The sequence below is a fragment of the Lissotriton vulgaris genome, chromosome 4_1 (assembly GCF_964263255.1).
Source record: "Lissotriton vulgaris chromosome 4_1, aLisVul1.2, whole genome shotgun sequence".
NCBI classification, from domain to species: Eukaryota; Metazoa; Chordata; class Amphibia; order Caudata; family Salamandridae; genus Lissotriton; species Lissotriton vulgaris.
This window is the reverse complement of record NC_141691.1, coordinates 1,655,781,644-1,655,801,423: the sequence shown is the minus strand read 5'-3', so window position 1 is coordinate 1,655,801,423 and position 19,780 is coordinate 1,655,781,644. Positions and strand designations below refer to the sequence as shown.

At 43.9% G+C, this 19,780-nt stretch overlaps 1 protein-coding gene across 1 annotated transcript in view; it reads left to right on the top strand.

Moving 5' to 3' along the window:
- The first annotated feature begins 594 nt into the window (after positions 1-594).
- Positions 595-19,780, top strand: part of TPD52 (tumor protein D52) — a 374,408-nt gene continuing 355,222 nt past the window's right edge. The window contains exon 1 of the mRNA XM_086965920.1: positions 595-736. Within this exon, the coding sequence (XP_086822046.1) occupies positions 709-736 (28 nt within the window). The 5' untranslated portion in view covers positions 595-708. The remainder of the gene's footprint in view (positions 737-19,780) is intronic.

Below are 19,780 nucleotides of genomic sequence, written 5' to 3'. Positions count from 1 at the left end.
GTTGTCCGGTGACGTAATCGGATACTGGTGTAGCCCCTCATCCGTGGGCCAGGCGTGGCTCAAAGGGGTTAATAAAAGTGGAGGAACCGCACATGGTTCAACTCCTGAGCTACCACAAAGTGTATGGTGTGTTGTGTCCCTGCGCTACATAGCGCAATAGCCAGTCTGCTGATAAGCATATTGCCCCCATCACAATGAGGCGCCTTAGTTCTGATGGGTGCATGTGCCATTATCACCTGTATGTATATGCTTTATTGCAGCCAAGATAAGGTGTCATTCAAAGAGTGAATCCCTAGGAGGTAAAATGTCACACGTAAACACATTCCAGGTATGGAAATGTCACACATAATGTAATTGAAAACTTGGCAGCTATAAATTGGTCATGGCCAGGTGGAACCCCTGATTAGCTAAACAGGAGGAAGAACAGTTTTTTTCCAACGTGTTTGGGGACTTTTCCTTTTAAGCAGTTTGTTTTGTTTTTTAACACTTTTCCGTATACACAATGACCATAGGTTCATCACTGACCGGGCTTACCCCCAGCTAAGGACCAGCATCTCGCCCCACTAGCAGGCCCAGCCGTCGCCATGATGGGGCGGAGCAGGGGGCGGGAATAAGGCGTGTCCCCCACCAAGGCAAGGGCAGAGCTAGAGAGAGGCGGGATTGTCCCTGTTGCCTTCGCACAGTCGAGAGAGCGAGAAACGAGCGGACATGGAAGCAGACGGCGGAGCTGAGCCAGGTGTGTGTGGCCCGGCAGGGCGGGGTGTGCACGGCTGTGTACCCCAGCTCCTTGGTGCACTTTAATACTTTGTCGGAGGTTTGGGCTCTGCTTTTCACTTGCTAGACTCGGGTGGGTTGGCGGTGACTAGAGTCATGTGCTCAGAGGGGTTTGGCACCTCTCCCACCGTGGTCCTGGGAGAGTCCCTTCCTCGCCCCCACTGCCCCCGCCCCTGGTGACAGCCTGCTCCGTTTACTTTTCGCTCCCGATTCATCCACATTCCTGGCATCGAGCCCAGCTAAACTCCTCTCTCATTAAAGGTGTTTTTTTAATCTGTAATATTCGCATTTTTTCAGAAACTAAGCGCGGAGTAGAAAGCAGTATAGGTGTCCTTCTCTGTTTGCCTCCCGCACAGTATCCCCGAACCTAGAAAAGGTATTTAATCCACCCGCACCATCACTCTCTGCGTGAGGTTACCGCCCCACAGGCTGCTTTTCATCCACTGACAGGTTTAGGGCGAGGTAAACCCTCTGCTCCTCTTGTCCACACAAGTTTTCTGAAAGACAAGACACACGCTTAAAAACATGTTTTCAATGCGTGTTTGATCCCAATACTGTTATGTTTATTTTCACATGCACCTACGATCACTTCTTTAGTCCTAAATATAGGGCATTTTACCGTACAAGTAGTGGCACTGCCGGAAGCACAAAAGAGGAACAGGAACTCTTAGAGAAAATTAATAACGGAGCCTTGAGACCTGAAAGTTGACGAGACTCCTGATTTTACGCGGTGCTCGCTTATGACCCAGAAGCTAATGACGTCATGCTTGTGTGTCTTGTCCAGGGATGACCTATAAGAGAGAAGGCACTTATATGTTTCCTTGAGTAAGAACAAACTTTTGAAATATCTGTCTCTCGTAATAGCTTATGGATGTTTATGGTCCCCTGGCAACAGTGACACTAATATTAGTATAACATTTTCAACTCGCCTTAAGCGCCTCTATTGATGGCTGCTCTGGGACTATGTTGAGTTTGTGAACAACTATCAAAATAAGGCATGCAGAGTTCATGTTGGTTGGCTTATTTACGGTCTGAAACTAAACGGGTTTGACAGAAATCTTGCAATAATGCGTCGACTAAAAATGTATTTTCTGTTTATCCTACTATTTTGAGGTGTTTTAGAAGTTGCTATATGGAACTTTTAATAGGAGCCAGAACAGGGTCGTACAAAAATGAACATCTGCATGCTTTGGACATGAGGATGCCTCTAAATGCATTATTAAAGTTCACTTTTTATTGTGAGTCTGTTTCAGCAGTGCTTATGACACGTGATGTCTCACCTCTGACTTTCAAGTTTGATTAAAAACTTGGGGTAAGGCATGGTGCAGGTATGAGATGATTAATCACGAGTGGGGGTGAGCTGGAGACTGTGTTGTCTGTGGAGTCGCAGCAGGCAAATGGGCTGACTAGATATGACCTACAGGCCTTATCCGCCCTCACTATCCATATGTAAACGTGTCCGCAGTACTGAGTGCTATCGCTATCCCCACCACTCATGGCGCTCGGACTATTGTGTGTTCTTTATCAGTCTCACACACTCCTTGTTTGCTGCACAACTAGTCTCGGAAGCATTGTGGGCCTTGCTCGAAATATTCGAGAATGAGACCGGAGTCTCTTGTAGATCGAAAAAGAGCAAACTCCTCAAAGCAATCCCTTAAAACAAAAACAAAAAAACACACATAACTTTCAATTAACCACCTGTCCCGCGCCCACTCACCTGTCGTGGCCCATTAAAAAAGCGCATAACCCAGACTCCAAGAAACGACCCAGTTCACAGTATGCTCTATACAAGGACAATATGCTGCATGAAAAAATATATATAACCAATATTCTGGAAAAAGCAAAAATTCTTAGGAAATGCAAGAATGAGTAAACGTGATGTGTTCAGAGGACTCTCATCCCTGCTGTAGATTACCTCAATGATTTTTACAGTCATTGTTGAGAAATCAATCAATATTTTTTCCTGTGAAGTGATGGACGTGAATCTAGGGCACACCAGGGACCCTTTTTATGTGTCATTTTCTCATTAGTGCCAGGTCTGAAACCCGGAGGGACCCACCCACTTAAAACCCTATATTTAGGTTTGACTGGATAGTACTTGTTTACCAAATTGTTTAATTTTTTTGTTCAGAGACATTTGATGTGACAAGTTTTGTTGACAAAATAAGTGTGTTATTGTCCGCAACATTTTAAGATGCAGAAGGTTAGCATATGTTACAATTTTGCACGCAAGTGAATGATAAACTGAATAGGTCTGGTTGATATCTCTGGCAGTAGAAAATAAATCACAATATCTAATTACTCAGAAGAAAATTGACGTGTGCACTGTTTGTTTCCCAATGTTTTGCATTATAGTGTTTGTTTTAATGCTTTGCATTTATCAATATGTCTGATGCCCCAAAGGCCTGAGGTGCGACGCACGTTACCAATACAACTGGCCAGGACCTTTAAAACTTGAAAGATCTGGCTTTCGGTGGCCAGCTGCGGTGCCAGTTGTTGCCAGTCGGTGGGCGCTGCGTCAGAACGCCAAGGCGTCTACTTCCTTGCTAATGGAGACTGTGCAAACGCAGGCAGTTGGCACGCGGCGAAGAGCAGACGTGTCCCGTTGTACCTTAGGCCGGAGGGCGCGCGGCTGGGAAGTGCCAACGTTATATCAATACACCCGCCCTTTGTTTGCCTTCATTTATATAGAGCGCTGTTTAATCTTTCTGCTATCGAGTGGAGATTATGACATAAAGGAACATTTAGCAAAAAGTTATTTCTTGAAACATAATGTGTAAATTGCATAATTACTATGAGAAAACAATACACTTGGGCTTTCTTGACGTGGAAAACAAGGAAACGTTGTCTGGGAGGGTACAGTGTGTGGTTTTTAGGGCGTGCCACTCTCTGGAAAGAAGAAAGGTACTATTTTCTGTGTAGTAAATGCAGGTATGAAGCTTTGTGTTTTTGTTTTCAACATTTACATTAAAATAAGAGCCATTGTTGTTTTATTTGCGTCGCTTTGGAGCCGTAGAAAGAATGTCCTGTTTTCTTTTAGGCCTGTAAGGTACTTTGTTTAGTACGGCCCCGTTGAGAATTCCACTACCCTTGATCGACTAAGACCTGACTTTTGCACAGATACGTGGTTATAACGAGAACACTGTGAAATACCACCTACCAATTATAGTTGGAGGTGTGTTGTCCAAGTCCATGATTGTGGTGTCAGCATGTAGTTGGTATAAAAACGAACGTCGAGATGTGTTATTACGAAATACTCCCAACTTGGACTAACAGCACAAATTCAGTGGGTGACATGCAAAGTTCTTTCTTTCTTAAGGAAAGATGTGTCGACACCTTGTTTGTGAACACTACACCACTGTATAATAACTTATGCGCTCAGCACCCAGGCACTCGACAATCATTCCTTTTGTATTTTGCACAAAATAAACAGAGAACATATTATTTCTGAATTAGAGTTAACCGGCCTTGCAAGGGGCCATTCAGATCATTACATACATTTTCACACTTCATATATACCTTTTACGTTTCACTACGAAGGGACAGGCAAACTGGAGAATGTGCTGCAGGACCGCTTGATGGGTTTATGCTGTCCTTGCCATGCATCCCATGTGACCTCTAATCAATGTTTGACTGTAATATTGCCTTTGGCCCTGTACAGTGCTCCACCTATCTTTTTGGATAGGGAACACCGCCCCCCCTTCTTTCTGCCTTTTTTGCCTTCAAAGTGAGTAGGTAGCTTGTGCTAAGTGTTGGGAAAGATCTTAGCGTCACGAAATAGAAAACAGGGTGTATGTGGTGATTCCCTGCACATTTATCTAAGCTGTGGGAGTCACATGTTGACAAACACCCCAAGTGGATTTCTTGCCGTAACTCACACAAATATAAAACACTTAGGCCCAGGTGTATGCAACCATTTAGTATTTCTTAATGGACCAAACCGCTATTCTGACTCGTTAAGGAATGCTAAATGGCTTTTTCAGATGTACAAAGGGCCAAAACTGATTGCGATTTCTACACAGTAGAAATTGAAAATTGTGACCACAATTTAGAAGTCCTAAATAGGAATTACCTATTAGCGATGTACAAAGCATTTCCTAAATGTGAATTGGACATTTAGGAAAAGCAATTACCATCGACTTCGAGTCAATGGTAACCATGTGCAAAATAAAAAAAATGCATTAAAAATAAAACAATATATTGTGACATGATGTTCACTTGGAATGCCTCCGGGGGGCTTAAGCCCAGAGGCACCCTTGGCTTATAATTTCTTAAATTGCGATTCCTTATTAGGAAATCTCAATTTAGGAAATACAAACCATTTCCTATTTCATCCATAGGCGGGAATGCACTGGCACTACCTATTGGCAAATCCCTAATAGCGATTCCTTGACTGCTTTACCCTGCAAGACGAAAGACTGAGAAAAAGCAATGGAATATAGACCACAAGGATATCCTAGGGCTTCTGTCGGTGATACAAACTGAGACGTTGTGCTGCTAGGTAGGGTTCAATAATTCATTGATCCTTCACTTAGTGTTAGGGCAGGAATTTCCCCTGCTTTGTGTACAAGCATCCTTGTCCTGAGTGACTTAACTTCATATAAAAATGGTAGCCTGACTTTTTACCATCCCAGCTAATATGCTAGTCTAACCTGTGTGCTTTGGTCTAGGCCTGTCCCTAGTAATACAAAAGCCTCAAGATGGTTCTGTGACATGGCTCTTTTGTTGACAATGGAGCACTGTCCATGCCCTGGGTTGTTGACATGAAGCGTTGGTGGCATGTACTGACCAGACCTTTTTTCTGTTTCAGAAAGGAGTGAGGCCTACTCGGATAAAAGTTCTTCTTTAATGCGGCACCCATACTTCCACTGGCATTAGTGTGCTTCTCTAATGCACATGCACATTGTGTGTGTCTATGTGAGACACATATCTGATAGTGAGAATGTGTGTAGTGTGAGCATGCTTACTGGGGAGATGGCGGGACCCATTTTCGATGGTCTCTGGTGAACATACCAAAAGATGAAGGAGGGATACAGCTTTTCTCAAAGTTAAAGGATATTGCTTTCGTTTCTGAAGGAAAAGCTTAAGAACCAGATACTGAAGTGAGGGATTATAGGGACAGGGCTACTTCTTAGAAAATCTATATTTGTACGAAAAAGCAGCAGCGGACCTTAAAGTGCCGCACCTAATGCTCCAGTTCCAAAGTCAGTCAATGTTTAAGTATCTTTTTCTGTGCTGCCAACCCCGACACCAGCTGCTGTTTGGCGTCGCTGTGCTCTCCAGATCAGTTCAACAATTTTTTAATGTTCATGGGGGCGCACCAAAATAGTAGTCCAAAAGAAGTAAGTAGAAAAATGTTCTTTATTTATCTTTGTCCATTAAAAACACAAATCATCAATAGAGTATGCAACAAGTTCAGCCAAAGCGTTTCACTCCCTACCCAGGAGTTTCTTCAGGGCACTGCAAATCTTTCAGGTGTATTGTGTTCGGGTACTTCCCCTATTTTCACGCTAGTTTTCTTTATTGTTTTTTTTCAGTCGTTTGTTCACTCCTGTATAATTCTTTAATTCATGCAGTTTCTGTCTTCCCTTATAGTTATCACGTTTTCAAAAGGCTTGATGTTTCTTGCCCATAGATTAATTCAGGTGGTCCACTGTATGTCCATCCCTGGCCGTATTAGTGCAAAGTTGTTGCAATACTGTAGTAACAGACGTTTGGTTTCAGCGTCTCGGCATGGCTGGTTCCAGCGTGAAAATAGGGGAAGTACCCGAACACAATACACCTGAAAGATTTGCAGTGCCCTGAAGAAACTCCTGGGTAGGGAGTGAAACGCGTTGGCTGAACTTGTTGCATACTCTATTGATGATTTGTGTTTTTAATGGACAAAGATAAATAAAGAATATTTTTCTACTTCCTTCTTTTGGACTACTATTTTGGTGCGCCCCCATGAACATTAAAAAATTCTTAGAAAATCTACAATGACCTTTTAGCATGGAGTTGTTCTTTAGGTTTACCCGAGTTCTGCAATTTGGTAGATAGGATGTGAGGGACTGAGTCAGCAGATTCTGTTCAAGGTGGAGAAGTTTCTTGGCAGGACTTTCCCTTTTGTCTGTCCTCTATTGCTACTTCAGGAAGGCTGATGACAGCCACGTGGAGTCTTCACACTCCATTCAGCCCATGTTATGCTTTGGCCCAGCATTGAAGCTGCATGTTGTGGAAGCTTTCACCTTCCACAAAGACTGCGTCTGCCCTACAGCCAGAAAATTACATTTCAAATGGAGCTACAGCACAGAGTATAAAAGTTGGATCCAAATCATCCCACTTTGTTTTTATTATGCAAGGAAGGGAGTGCTGGATAGAGTACTCGACGAGCTGCCATGAGACCAGGGCTGGTGTCTGCATGATGGCCAGTCTCCCAGAGGTGAGGGGACATTATCTGAAGTTTGCTCGGCATGCTGAGGAAGCTCTGGGTCTGCCTAGTACAGAGAAGCCTGTCTGCTTGCTCAAAGAGGGAAGGAGTCTACCTGTTCCTGCAGGAGGAGGAGAGACTGTCCTGGTGGAGAAGCCCATCCGTGTACTCAGTGTGTGGAACACCCAGAAGAAGCTGACTGCCAAGTGAAGGTGTCTCGGGGACCAACCTATATCATGAAAGTTCCTCTTGTCTTCCATAGCATGGTTCTTGTGGTAAACTGTGTAAAGAAACTTGGAGCTAAGCAGCAACATGCCGCCTGGCACCTTGCAGCATGAATTATTGGCACTGCTGCTTCCGACTTGTGGCTTACCCTCAGAGGAGCCACCGCTGCTGAAATGGAAGATATGCCCTGGCCCATCTGCCAAAACGGAGCACCCACCAGACCAGCCCTGGGGCCACAACTGCCAGATACGAGCATCCGCTTCTCTGACCAGCATTCTCACACCTGCAGGGGTTTCGGAGAGAGGAGCAAGATCACTGCTGCAGTCAAGTGATGCAGACCCTGAAAGACGTCCCACCAACTCTCCAACACCAGCATGCTGCATATTCGCTGAGCAGGTAAATGCAAGGCCCGACCTATAGAGCCTGGACAACTGTAACACACACAAAGACAAGGCGCCATAGAATGTTTTCATGATATTCTTTGGAGTGAGAACTATTCAAACTGACCTACAAAGTGCTGAGGTGGCTACAAATTAAGGAAACTAGCACTTGTCTAATCTTGACTTGCGGGTAAGTCTCTACAGACATTAGGGGGGCACTGTTAAGCGAGCAGGAGGAGGGCTTGTAGATGGTGTAGGGCTTTAAGAGCCTGTGCGTGAGTTTATTGAACCTTTTAGATGTACCCTTGTGTAATTGAGCAGCATTCCGTACGGCTGTCATATTAAACATCCTTTCTTTTGCTACTACACTGGGCTGAGCAATGATTAATTGTGTCTGTTGTTTGATAGTGGAGTTCTGAGTCTCTGTCCACCCCTACACTATCTCCCTGAGAAGTGTATAAGGTTTGGACTTGTGCCAGTTTGCAGATTTGTAGGAGGAGAGGCCCCAAAACACTAGTTGCAAAGGAACTCAGTCACTGCAATTGTGGTCTTGTAGCCATGTCTGTAGTTGTACCCACTCCCAATCCCTTCAACCACAGAACAGAGCCTTCCCCTAGGGATTGTAATAAATGCATGAACGTGGCTGACTTTCAGAAAGTGTTAGTTTACACTGGCCGGTATTTAGAGGCCAGGGATCCTTCGAGAAAACTGGGACTAGGCTGTTGAATGATGAACCATCTACTCCATTTGAAGATGAATTCGCATTGGAAATCTGACTGGGGTAACTGCAGATGCAGAGAAGTGGTTGAAGCTGGGCTGCTTTGAAATAATGACCACTGCCAGCAAAAGCTCCTCTTTCTGTTGTTTGTAAATGAAGTCTTGAATTTCCTGGGGATCCCAGCCCAAGGCCTCCTAACACTTAAAGTTGTTCTTGAAAGGAACACATAATCTGCAGCAGAGCTCTTCCAGGCAAAGACTAGCCTCGATGTAGTTAGTTGCCTAGGCAAATGTTTGCAAACTGATCTTTTTCTTGTCAAAACAATGAGAGAGAACGCCCCAGTACCAGTGCAGTCGCAGAGAACCACCTTTCACCCCACACGATAGTGAAACCGTGTCTTCTAATGTTGGTTCAAGGATGACAAATCATGTCGGATTTTCTGAATACATCACCGACTGTGTGTAAAGAAAATCGGTTTAAATTCACTGTATGTAAAGGTGTCTGGTCAATATTTGAAAAATGTGTTATGGGTTGTCCTCCCTGTGGACCAGAGTTTTACAACTTTGTTGTGAAAGAAGCAGCTGATTGGTGTTTCAGGCAGGGTATGGAAGAGAGGTGATGAGAGGTCCCCCTGGGGATGATTCGCTTGCGCTCTATAAATGAGTAAAATAAAATAAATGGTATGTAGGAGTGGGGGCTGGACAGAAGAGCATGAGCTGGTGCGGTTCAATGAAAAACTCCAGCAAAACATTCAAAAGTTATTGTTGTAATGTTTAGTTTATTTGTAAAGTAGTGCTACAAATATATTTATTAGTGGTGTGCGAATATTTGCATAATTTTTTTTTTGCGAAATGTGTCCTTTTTGTACATTTTTAGGGCAAGGACACATTTAAACAAAAGCACCCCATACAGCCGCACACGTTTTATTCCTGTGAGCACGTGGAAGATTTTTACCACGGTTATGTAATTTTTTTATAGCGAATGGGCTCTTAACTATGCAAAGTGGCGTAAGGGTGTAATTTCAAGCATTGTGCATAGCATAATTATAGCATTTGTTTACCTTTCTGTGCCTCTTAACCAGAATTCTGAAGGTTACATTCTGTTTTTCAACATATCCTAACTTTATTCCAGATATTAAATTTCTGAGATATTATTATAAAAGCAGAAGGCAAACATTCCCTTAACACTGTTGTGTTGCTCCACTCTGTTGGTTCTCTATTGATAGTCTATTTTGTGTTTCCTTTTTATGATGTCTAGTTTTCGTCTTAGGTTTTCTTTTCTTTGCATCTGGCTGCTTGAAGACTTAACCGATCAGCATTTTTACTGGGCGGCTGCAAGCATTAAGCTTTACGTTGGGCCATATCAAGTATTGTCTTATTGGTACATTTGATCCTTTGTGTTAACGGTTCACATACTTACAGGCAGCAGTAAGAACAGACAGCACACAGAGTAGTAAGGTCATATTTTACCCCTGCGCTTAAAATATTTTATGAAAAAACAAGTAGCGGACAGTGTCGTTGTGTTGAAATTGTTGGGTCACTTCTTCTACATATGGTATTTTGGTTACTTGACCTCTATGAAAGTGTGTCATCTCCTAGTTGATCTATAAGGCTGTGTCACTTTAAACTGTGAAAGAGCAGTTGAGTATGTTGAACCTGGTAGATGCCCCAGATCACAGGTTCTGGGAAAGCAGCCCTTTTTATTAATTTTTATGGTTGAGATGCAGTCAAACAGGACGATTTAAACCAGTTTTGTTGTGATTAGTGAGGTATTTGCAACATTTGCTATCATCCTACTTCCACTTTGAGTGAAAATGGACTGTTGCACTTCATTCATCTGTCCCATCTAGATGTGTGCCCTTTGTGAATAATGTTAAGCAGACTACTCCAGATGTTACTGCACTAAAGCCCGATGTACAGCTCACTTAGATTAGGTTACGGACATGTGTTGAAACTTAGAGCTGTTTATTCTTCTCAGATTTTGATCATATGTAGCTTGTTTGTCATGAGGTTACATCTCAAGAAGGCTTTTTAGAAGAAGGGTATTTGACAAAGTTTTTATGTGGCTGGATCAAAAACCCAGACCACACTACAGGATGCGATGGATTCTTTACATGTCCACTTGATGCATCAAATTTTTTTTTTTAAATCTTGCCAATGTCTAGTCTTTAATAAAAGTTTTTGGGAATAATAGACAAGGGGCAATTTTAGAGCACTCAATTTATTGTGGATCCCAACAAAAAATCTCTTTGAGCACAAGAGATTATCTTCTGGTTGGAGGAAGGAAGACCCATTGATGATACTACCGACAGCAAGGATGTCAGTGGCAAAGCATATACCACCAACCAAAAGTAGTTGTTGAGGGTCCCACAGATTTTTTTCAAAGGGATCCTCCTAAACATAGCTCCCACTCGCACTTGATTTTTTCCTGGATCAATAACTTCATAGATCAACCTCAACTTTACCTCTGTTTTTCCTTTCTTTTCTTTATAAATGGGCAGTGCATTAGTAGACATCGAATTTATGCTAATAATGCTAATGTATATTGAAAAACTGCTGCAATCGTAATGGATTACAAATTCAATCATTTGTGGACATCTGGTAACCTAATAAATGGGCAAAGCATTAGTAGATGTAGAATTTATTTAATATGCTAATATTGCAATCGAAAATGTATATTAAAAACCTGCTGCATGCGTAGCAGAATACAAATTCATTCACCTGTGGACATCCGGTAACTGCTAAAAGAGGGATATCGGTCCGCTAGGAATGAAATATGAACATTCGATTTGTAAGTATTTTTATTATTGCAGGGTTTTTGTAGTTGTGGACTACCTGTATCATCTAGTTTGTTGATAGTTTCCCTTGTTATGGGAAGCAATTGCCATTTTTTAGGAACATTATTCCTGGGTTAACTAAGTGATCAAAGCAGTTCTAAATGAAGTGTGACTAGGGCATAATGGTGACCCTCTTGGTGGGGATGGCGCACAGGATGGTTTCTCCAAAGAACCCACCCAGGGAGGCCTCTCTTGCCGGGCCATGATAGCAGAACTGTGGAAGTACAGATTGGCCTTGAAGTCCTGCGCGATGACCCGCCCCAAGCGCTGAAGTGCAGTTTTGCAGATCAGCAGCTCATTAGACTTCTGATCGCTGCGGATCTTATGGGGAGCTACGGTTTCCGGCCCATACCGGCGAGGCTTCTTGAATCCCCTGGGGGCACGAGTGCTCTTGCAGGCAGCCTTGGTAAGCCAGTTGTCACTTTCCATCAGGTCGATTTGGGGCCAGTGTGCATGGTATGGTTACTGTCTTTCAGTATGTTTTTTTTTTCCTTAAATTGAAATTTCAGCTTCACACAGTTCACATGACCTTATTACACTGTGCAGAACCAATGAAACGTTGCGTATGCACAGAAGTACAGTTCCAACCTTAACATCTAACAGAGAGCCTATATTACTAGAGCACAGCCGTAGTCATGTGTTATATTACAAACTGAAGATGCCGCACAGATCCCTAGAGTCGCATACATTAGCAAAGAGCTACCTACTACATTTTTTTTCCCCCCTAAAATTATATGTCATGCTACCAAGGGGATCTATTTTATTCCTGGGTGACCAAACCCGTACTCAACCATTGTTAATGCTTTTATTAGTCAATAGATCAGCAATATCTATGACAAAATCACACTAGGTAGACTCACTGACTTGCCAAGGGCCCCTCGCCTTGCCCTATACATTATTGCCGCAATTAGTAGCTCCCTCCCTGAGGCTTGATATGATATGATAAATGGGATTTGTAGAGCGCATGTACACCTACGGTTTCTTGGCGCTTGGGTGGGAGGGCTGAGATGTACATGGCGGGGCAAAACTAGTCGTGAGCGAACGAGAAGAGCCAAGTTTTAAGTGATTTTCTGAAGTGAGCGTAGGAGGGAAGAAGGCGGAGTGCTGGGGGGGGAGTTCCAAAGGAGTGGAGCCTGGGAAGAGTATCTCAGGCCTTCATGTTTCTTACGTCTGAAGGAGCAGGGGGTCAGAAGATTGGAGTTGGAGGAGCGTAAAGCACGTTGGGAAACATAGCGATGTGTGAGTGAGGAAATGAAAGAAGGCCTCTGAGAGGAGAGGGCTTTGTGAATCAGGCAGCCAAGTTTGAAGAGGCTGCGCTGGGCTACTGGGAGCCAATGAAGGTTCTTAAGGAGGGGCTTGGTGTGACTAGATCTTGGTTGGCCATAAATCAGCCTGGCTGCCTGATTCTGGATGAGTTGGAGGCGTTTGGATTGATAAGCAGGTATGCCCACATATAGGGAGTTTGCATAGTCGATGTGAGACATGACTAGTCCCAGAGTGATCTGAACAAGAGCTTCGTGGGAGAGGAGTCTGCTGATTTTCCGAATGTGAAGCAGATGGAAGAAGCAGACGGATACAACTGAGTTGATTTGAGCCCTCATGGAGAGGTCCTTGCAAATGGTGATGCCTAAGCTCTTGACAGAGTCAACAGGGGAGTGAGAGGGGCCAAAAGGAGGAATTCCAGGGGTTGCCATGGGGCCCAGTGAGGACTAACTCGGTCTTGTCGGGGTTGAGTTTAAGCTGATTTAAGTTCATCCAGGAGCTAATGAAGGTCATGACGGAGTGGACGTTTTGGATGGAAGACTCGGAGTGGTCGATGTTAAAGATGAGCTGAAGATCATCAGCATAATTGAAGATGGTCACAGATTTTTGCTGAAGCTCCGAGATTAGGGGACAAATGTAAAGATTGAAGAGAAGTGGTGAGAGCGAGGAGCCCTGCGGGACTCCACAGGTGAGACGCTTTCCCACCGAGGAGAAGGGGGGGAGGGAAACTGCCTGGACTCTATCTTGGAGAAAGGAGGAGGAGGAGGAGGAGGAGGAGGAGGAGGCTTAGCGCCATTCCATCATTGTACCCGTGTTAAAGAAGGGGGACAGGAATCACACTTCCTGTTACAGGCCCATCTTTTTAATTGATGTTGAGGTCAAGAACAAGAGAATAGCGTTCCGTCTCCTCACCCACGCACACAAAGCCCTTTACGACCTAGGACCCGAATGCCTCAACAAGCGACTGTCCTTCTACACCCCCACCCTTCCACTTCGATCATCCAACCAAGCCCTCGCCGCAATTCCCCGCATCCGTAGATCCACCATGGGAGGAAGAACCTTCTCCTACTTGGCGGCCAAAACCTGGAATTTTCTCCCCACCCACCTTCGCCTTGAACAGAACCACCTCTCCTTCAGAAAACAACTCAAAACTTGGATATTCGATAAGTAAAATACCCCCCCCTTCCCCAAGCGCCTTGAGACCCTCTGGGTGAGTAGTGCGCTATACTAATCTCTGAACTTGAACTTATAGGCAGGGTCATACTGAAGAGCTTAACTCCTTGGGCTGAGGAACACAAAATCTTGTTTGACATTAAATATGGGTTTCGCTTGGGGATGGGCACTGTGGAGCAGAATCATAACATTCATCTTGTAATCAACAAATATATTAGAGCCAAAAGGGCAACCCTTCATGGACCTCAGCTCTGCCTTTGAAAAGGTCAACAGGGTCAAGCTCTGCACATAGCTGGGGTCCATTGGGGGGAATTAATGTGGTGGATTTACTCTGGGACCTACACGGTGGTTTGATGGCCTCAGTTACGGGGATAAAGGGGAATGCGCTAAGCACTTTGTACTTGGAACATCCGGCAGGGTGGTATTTTGGGCCCCCTTTTTTTGCCAAATAAGTTAATTGCCTAGACAGGGTACTTTCTGAAAAGGGGTAAAATGTCCCAAGAGCCTGGGGCAGATTTCTCCCGGCTCTATTATATGCAGAAGATGCTGTTTTAATTGTCCGAACTGCCAGAAGTCTGCCGACCCTTTTAGACCTTTTCGTTGATTTCATGGGCAGTCTGGTTTACTTGCCAATAAAAAAAAATGCATGTGATGGTCCTGGGGCCGAAAAACATGAAAAGTGCCACACTTTCTTTGTGCAGTGCCAGATTCTAAGTAAGGTTGATACTTTACTTATCTAGGAATTTGAATGACTTCTGGACTTAACTGGCAACCCCTTTTGATGAAGAACATTGGAAGTTTAAAGAGTAAGTGTACTGGAATAAATGATTTCTCTCCTAGACTGGGCCTAAAAGGTATTGAAAACTATGCTGCAGATCTACAAAGCCAAGAGCATCCCAATCTCCACTTTTGGTTGTGAGAGTTGGGGTTACACAAATTTAGGCTCTATGTCGGTGGCGGAGAATACATTTTTCAGGGCGCTCCCATGGGTGGGACCCCTACTGTGATCTTACATGAAGAGATATTACTGATTTTATTCAGTTGTGACCTCTCATGTTGTGGTGTGCAGTCTGGCTGAAGGGAGGAATAAATCTCAATAGGCTAGTTATTTCAGATTTTATTAAGTTGGACAGCATGCACAATATTCCCTGGCTGGTTTATATCAAGGAAAATCTTCGAGCCCTTGGGAGACTGTAGTTATTTTCTAACAAGAGTATCATGAAACAAGACATCGCCTGGTTGAGGTAGACCTTTCTCCTCAGGGTGGAGGTCAAGAGGAAAGCCCCAGCCTTGGCCAAACCAACATATAGGAAATGTCGTAAAATCAGTACCCGGGATAGAGCCACATCTTCTTCTTGAAATATATCAAATTTTTTGGATTGTTTATTGACCTACTTTAGATTTGGTCTGTTTCATCAACTGCTGTTTCCTAAGAAAACATATAAGCACTCTGAACTGTCCTTATGTTCCTATGATCATCTCTCAATTTGCAATACTTTGCCCATTGTACTTATTTGCGCCTTTTATAAAACCCTCTGACACAAGTTTTTAAACATCTATTTCTAACTACTGATTTCTCTGAGGTTAGACCTGCCTTTTTATACTTGCAACTTTTAGCAACACCGACAATTTGTTTTTGTGTGTCAAGGTTTTTATGGGGGCTTATAGCTCAGGATGCTTGGGAGGGTTATTTAGGCGTTGGCCATAGATATCTTTTCTTGCTCGTTTTTAATCATGGTATCTTTTTATTCAACAGATCTATTTTATGTATCGTGTATAACCAAGGTACCATGTATAATTGTGATGTGGGTTTCTTTCTATGTTCATTTGAGTGATTTTATTTCTTAAAATTGAATCCTAGTTTTTTTTCTTCAAAAAAGTCCTGCCAGGAGGTAGTTCTGGAAGCTAATCTTGACTTGTAGAATACCAGAGAACCTAATCCTATTGTGGACCTACTGCTGTTACAGCTCTCTGCATCATTTGATACAGTCACCTGAGCTATTCTTTTCGACAGCCTGGCAGGTATTGGGCTAGCAGACCAGGCACTTGGTTTGTTCAGGTCTTTTCCTCTGGCTTGTTCCCTGGTAGAGTCCCTCCAATCCTTTGTGTACTGAGGAATGGTTGGTCAGCTGTGGTATTCAGTAAAGCTCCCCTTTATTATCTGTCTAGTTTAGCATCTATATACAACCACTCTGGCAACCAATTTGAATATTTGTCTTCCAGGTATTTTCATACAGTGCACGAATGCACACAGCTTCTTTTAACGTTCGACAAGTCTTCTTTCGATCCGTGTCTGCAAGACTGAGACGTTCTTTTCTCTGTTTAAGACTGTTGGGACTCTAACTTCCTATAAATGATTGACAATAAAACCAACATCTTGATTAAACATGTTTGTGTACCAGCCGGGAGCCAGCCACTAAATGGATTTTTTTTATTAACCTCATAAAAAATCCAAACTGCACCTGGGTTCTCAGGCCAAAGTATCTGCGCTCCAGGAGCATGCACGCTAATTGGATTTCTAATTGGCCTCAGAATAAATCCAAACTGTTCCTAGCTCCTCTGTGGGGCAAACACATACTCATGTCTGTACCTCAGCATTGAGCCCAGACAATGTGTGGATTTTTTTTCTTATCCTGATCCAATCAGTGCCGTGCTCCTCACTGGGGGCACATAAAAAACATCTGGTGTGGTTCTGCACCTAGGAAACCCTAAAAACCCCAAACATTTTTCAATACTAGGTAGCTGGCGCAGTTCTGGGTGGTGTAGCTTATGAGGATTCCAACTAGTTACTTACCCAGAAGTATCTTTAAAGATCAAATAATCGTTGAAGAGTGTGGGGAACAGCAAAACTCTCACCACATGGGGTTCCCACAACCTACCAATAAAAATAGCACCTCATGAGTGGATGGGCCTAGCCTGCATGACTGACACGACCAAGCCAAACATTTGTTTTTAGATTTCTTTATTGGCATTTGATAATAAACAATATTGCTCAACCTCATCCGATCTAAGGGGGAAAGGGAGTGAGCGACACAGCATATGACAGGTATAGAACAATGATGCATACCACTTTACTCCATCCAGTAGGGAGACCGCAGCAGTCACAGTGACATCAAATGTATTACCAGTGCGAGTATGCACAGTGGCCGGACCGTTTGGTGGCTGGACAAGTGAGTGTGCTTTCCAAGCCTTATTGCTCAGGTAACAGGGTGCAGGACGTCCTTTGTTATTTCTACGGTCCACATCTGGGAGGATTGAGGGTCTCCACCACTGGCAAGGGGGTCTTGTCTCTCTGGTGCAGGAAGATCAGCAGGGGCTACCAAACGTCTTGGGGAGGGGTGGGGGGAAGGAGGGGGGGGGGAATCCTAGCGGCATGAGCTCCCAATACTTGGATAGTTGCTCTTGGCAGTAGGTCGCATCCCTCATTCAAGCCTCTGTAGTGAGGGCTGTCCGTCTGCCCCAATGTATTGAAATCTGGCGTTTAGCCAGAAGAAGCATGTCAGTGAGGCAACCATCTCTATAGGGAACAACCTTAACATAGCTCAGTAGGGTGGTCAAGAAAGTCCAAGGTGGCTAATGATGTTTTGTATAGTAGAGTTGCTCAACCCAGAAGTCCGCCACCCACGGGCACTCCCATGCAAGGTGTAGGAAGGAGGTCTGCGGAGCAGCACAACTAATACATCGTGCATCCGTAGATAGGCCCATGCGATGGAGTTGCATCGGGGTGCAGTATAGCCTGTGGAGGAATTTTAAAATGTATGAACCGTATTTTGTAGCCGGCTGTGACAATAGGACCATTGGACATCCGTGATGCGGGTCAGTACCCGTTTCCCAGGCGGCGTCTGGATGGGTGCTGTGACTTTCATGGTAGAGTAAAGGCGAGTGACCAGTTTGCTTGGCGAGGGAATGGCGAGTATATGCTCCAGAGCTTGTAAGGAGGGAGGGGCAGGGAAGGTGCTGTGTATCATGTGGCAGGTGGTCTGAAGTTGATGATATAAAGGAACTCTAGTACAGTGAGGCTTGTCAGCTCTGTGGCCTGAAATGGCGGCAGGAAGTGGTCAGCTGGGTATATATCAACAAAGGTTATAAGCCTGCGTCCCCGCACTCTCGACCTAGCATCCTTGTCCTGCAGGAGGGGGTTGGGCCCGAGGGTTATAGAAGTCTTGTATAGACTGCAGGTCTCAAAATCCTAAAAATGTTACTAGACCTGCAGGTCTGGTGACTTAAATAATCTATTCAACCTAATTTTAATGCTCTTGACGCATAAACTGGTTTCAAATTATGTGATCCTGGGCAAGTATTTTAATTCACTGAGACGCCATTTTCTTCTTTATCACATATGAGAGCACCTTTTTAAACGCACAAGTTCAGCGCATCTGCTGTATAGAAAAAATATTTTGCTTGATTTAATAAACTTAACATTAACTCTATATAAAATATATATCTAGCCACATAAAGGATACAGGACCACTGCCTTGCCTCTTAGTTAATTAACTGCATTGTCATCCGGGCGGGAGCAGGAATTTTTCTCAAATCATGTTTAAAAACTATCACTTTTAATAAATAGATAACTAAAGTAGCAGAACACAGTAATTTGAATTCAGCAGATTTACAATGAAATGGCCACAGAATTAGTCACGGTCATGTGGTTTTAAAACTATATAGGGTACAATGTTTGGAAATAACGTGCCTGCAAATATTTGTAATTTGCACATTTCGAAGTAAAGTATTCTGATTTACGTTGCTCCTATTCAAATTTTTGTTTGCATCACACTTCTGAATTAAAAAAATAATTCATAATTCCAGTTAAATTTTGAAATACTTTTACTATTTATTTACAAGCAGTTTAATCATGTTGTTGGAGGAAAAAATATTTGACATTTTACATCCTTTTGTTTCACAACTCTTGTCAGCTCACTTGACAAAAACCATTAACTATGATAAATAAGTGAAAAAAGTTCAAACCATTGTCCAGGAACAGATGGCCAACAATTAGTAAAACAAGTCAAACTAACATTGCTCAGAACACCTGTTTCTTCCAGCTTAAAGTTACTCACCAGCAAAGTTATAAGGGCTAAAGAAGCTCGGGCTGATAAAATCTCACTCACAATGGCGAGTGGATTTTTCGAGGCCTGGACAGTGGACAGGGGTGCCAGGCACTCCATTTCAGGCCATCCCACGCCCAGCGCATGCACCCCATCGTGTTTTATCTCATTTTGCGGCAGTTTGTAGGGTGAATAGAGCACTGTAGTTAAGGCGCAGGGTACCGCATGATCCGCCTCTATAGCTGTGTGTGGTTGAAATTGCCTGGGGTGTAGTTAGAAGTGAAAGTATTGCACCCGGTCTCTGAGTGTGAAATCCTGGGTTGCTTGCCAGCCCAGGTCTGCACAGTGAGGTTTTAGTGCAGCTGGTGCAGGAAGCAAGGGGTACGAGGAAGGGCTAAATTTAGAAAGAGGTACAGGAATTTGGGTAGCGTAATAATTTTAGCGATGGCTATCTGTCCCGTCACACAGAGTGGCAGATAGGACCACACCAAGATCCTGTCCTCCAGCCACTTCATGGCCCGGCCGTAGTTGACCCTTCACAATTCGTCTGGGTTCTGGCCGAGCCAAATGCCCAAGTATCCAAGTGAGGTCAGAGGCCCACTGCAGTGGGTATTCAGAGGGAAATGGTAGCGTGCAGTTGGTGAGGGGGAAATGGTGGACTTTGCCCAGTTAACCTGGATACTGGAATAGCCCCCGAAGGAGATGAGTTCTCGAATAACTGGGGCTAGATTTTCCTGCTGCTTACGGATATATAGGGTCATGTCGTCTGCATATAGTGACACCACCAAGCCTCTGGCTGCGAAGCAGAGGCCACGGTGGGAGTGGTGCTGCCGCATTCTGGCAGCCAGGGCCTCCATCACAACAGCAAATAAAATTGTACATAGTGGCCACCCGTAGCATGTTCCTTGAGTGATCAGAAAGGGTTCAGAAGCAGTCTGTGTAGCTTAAGGTGAGTGG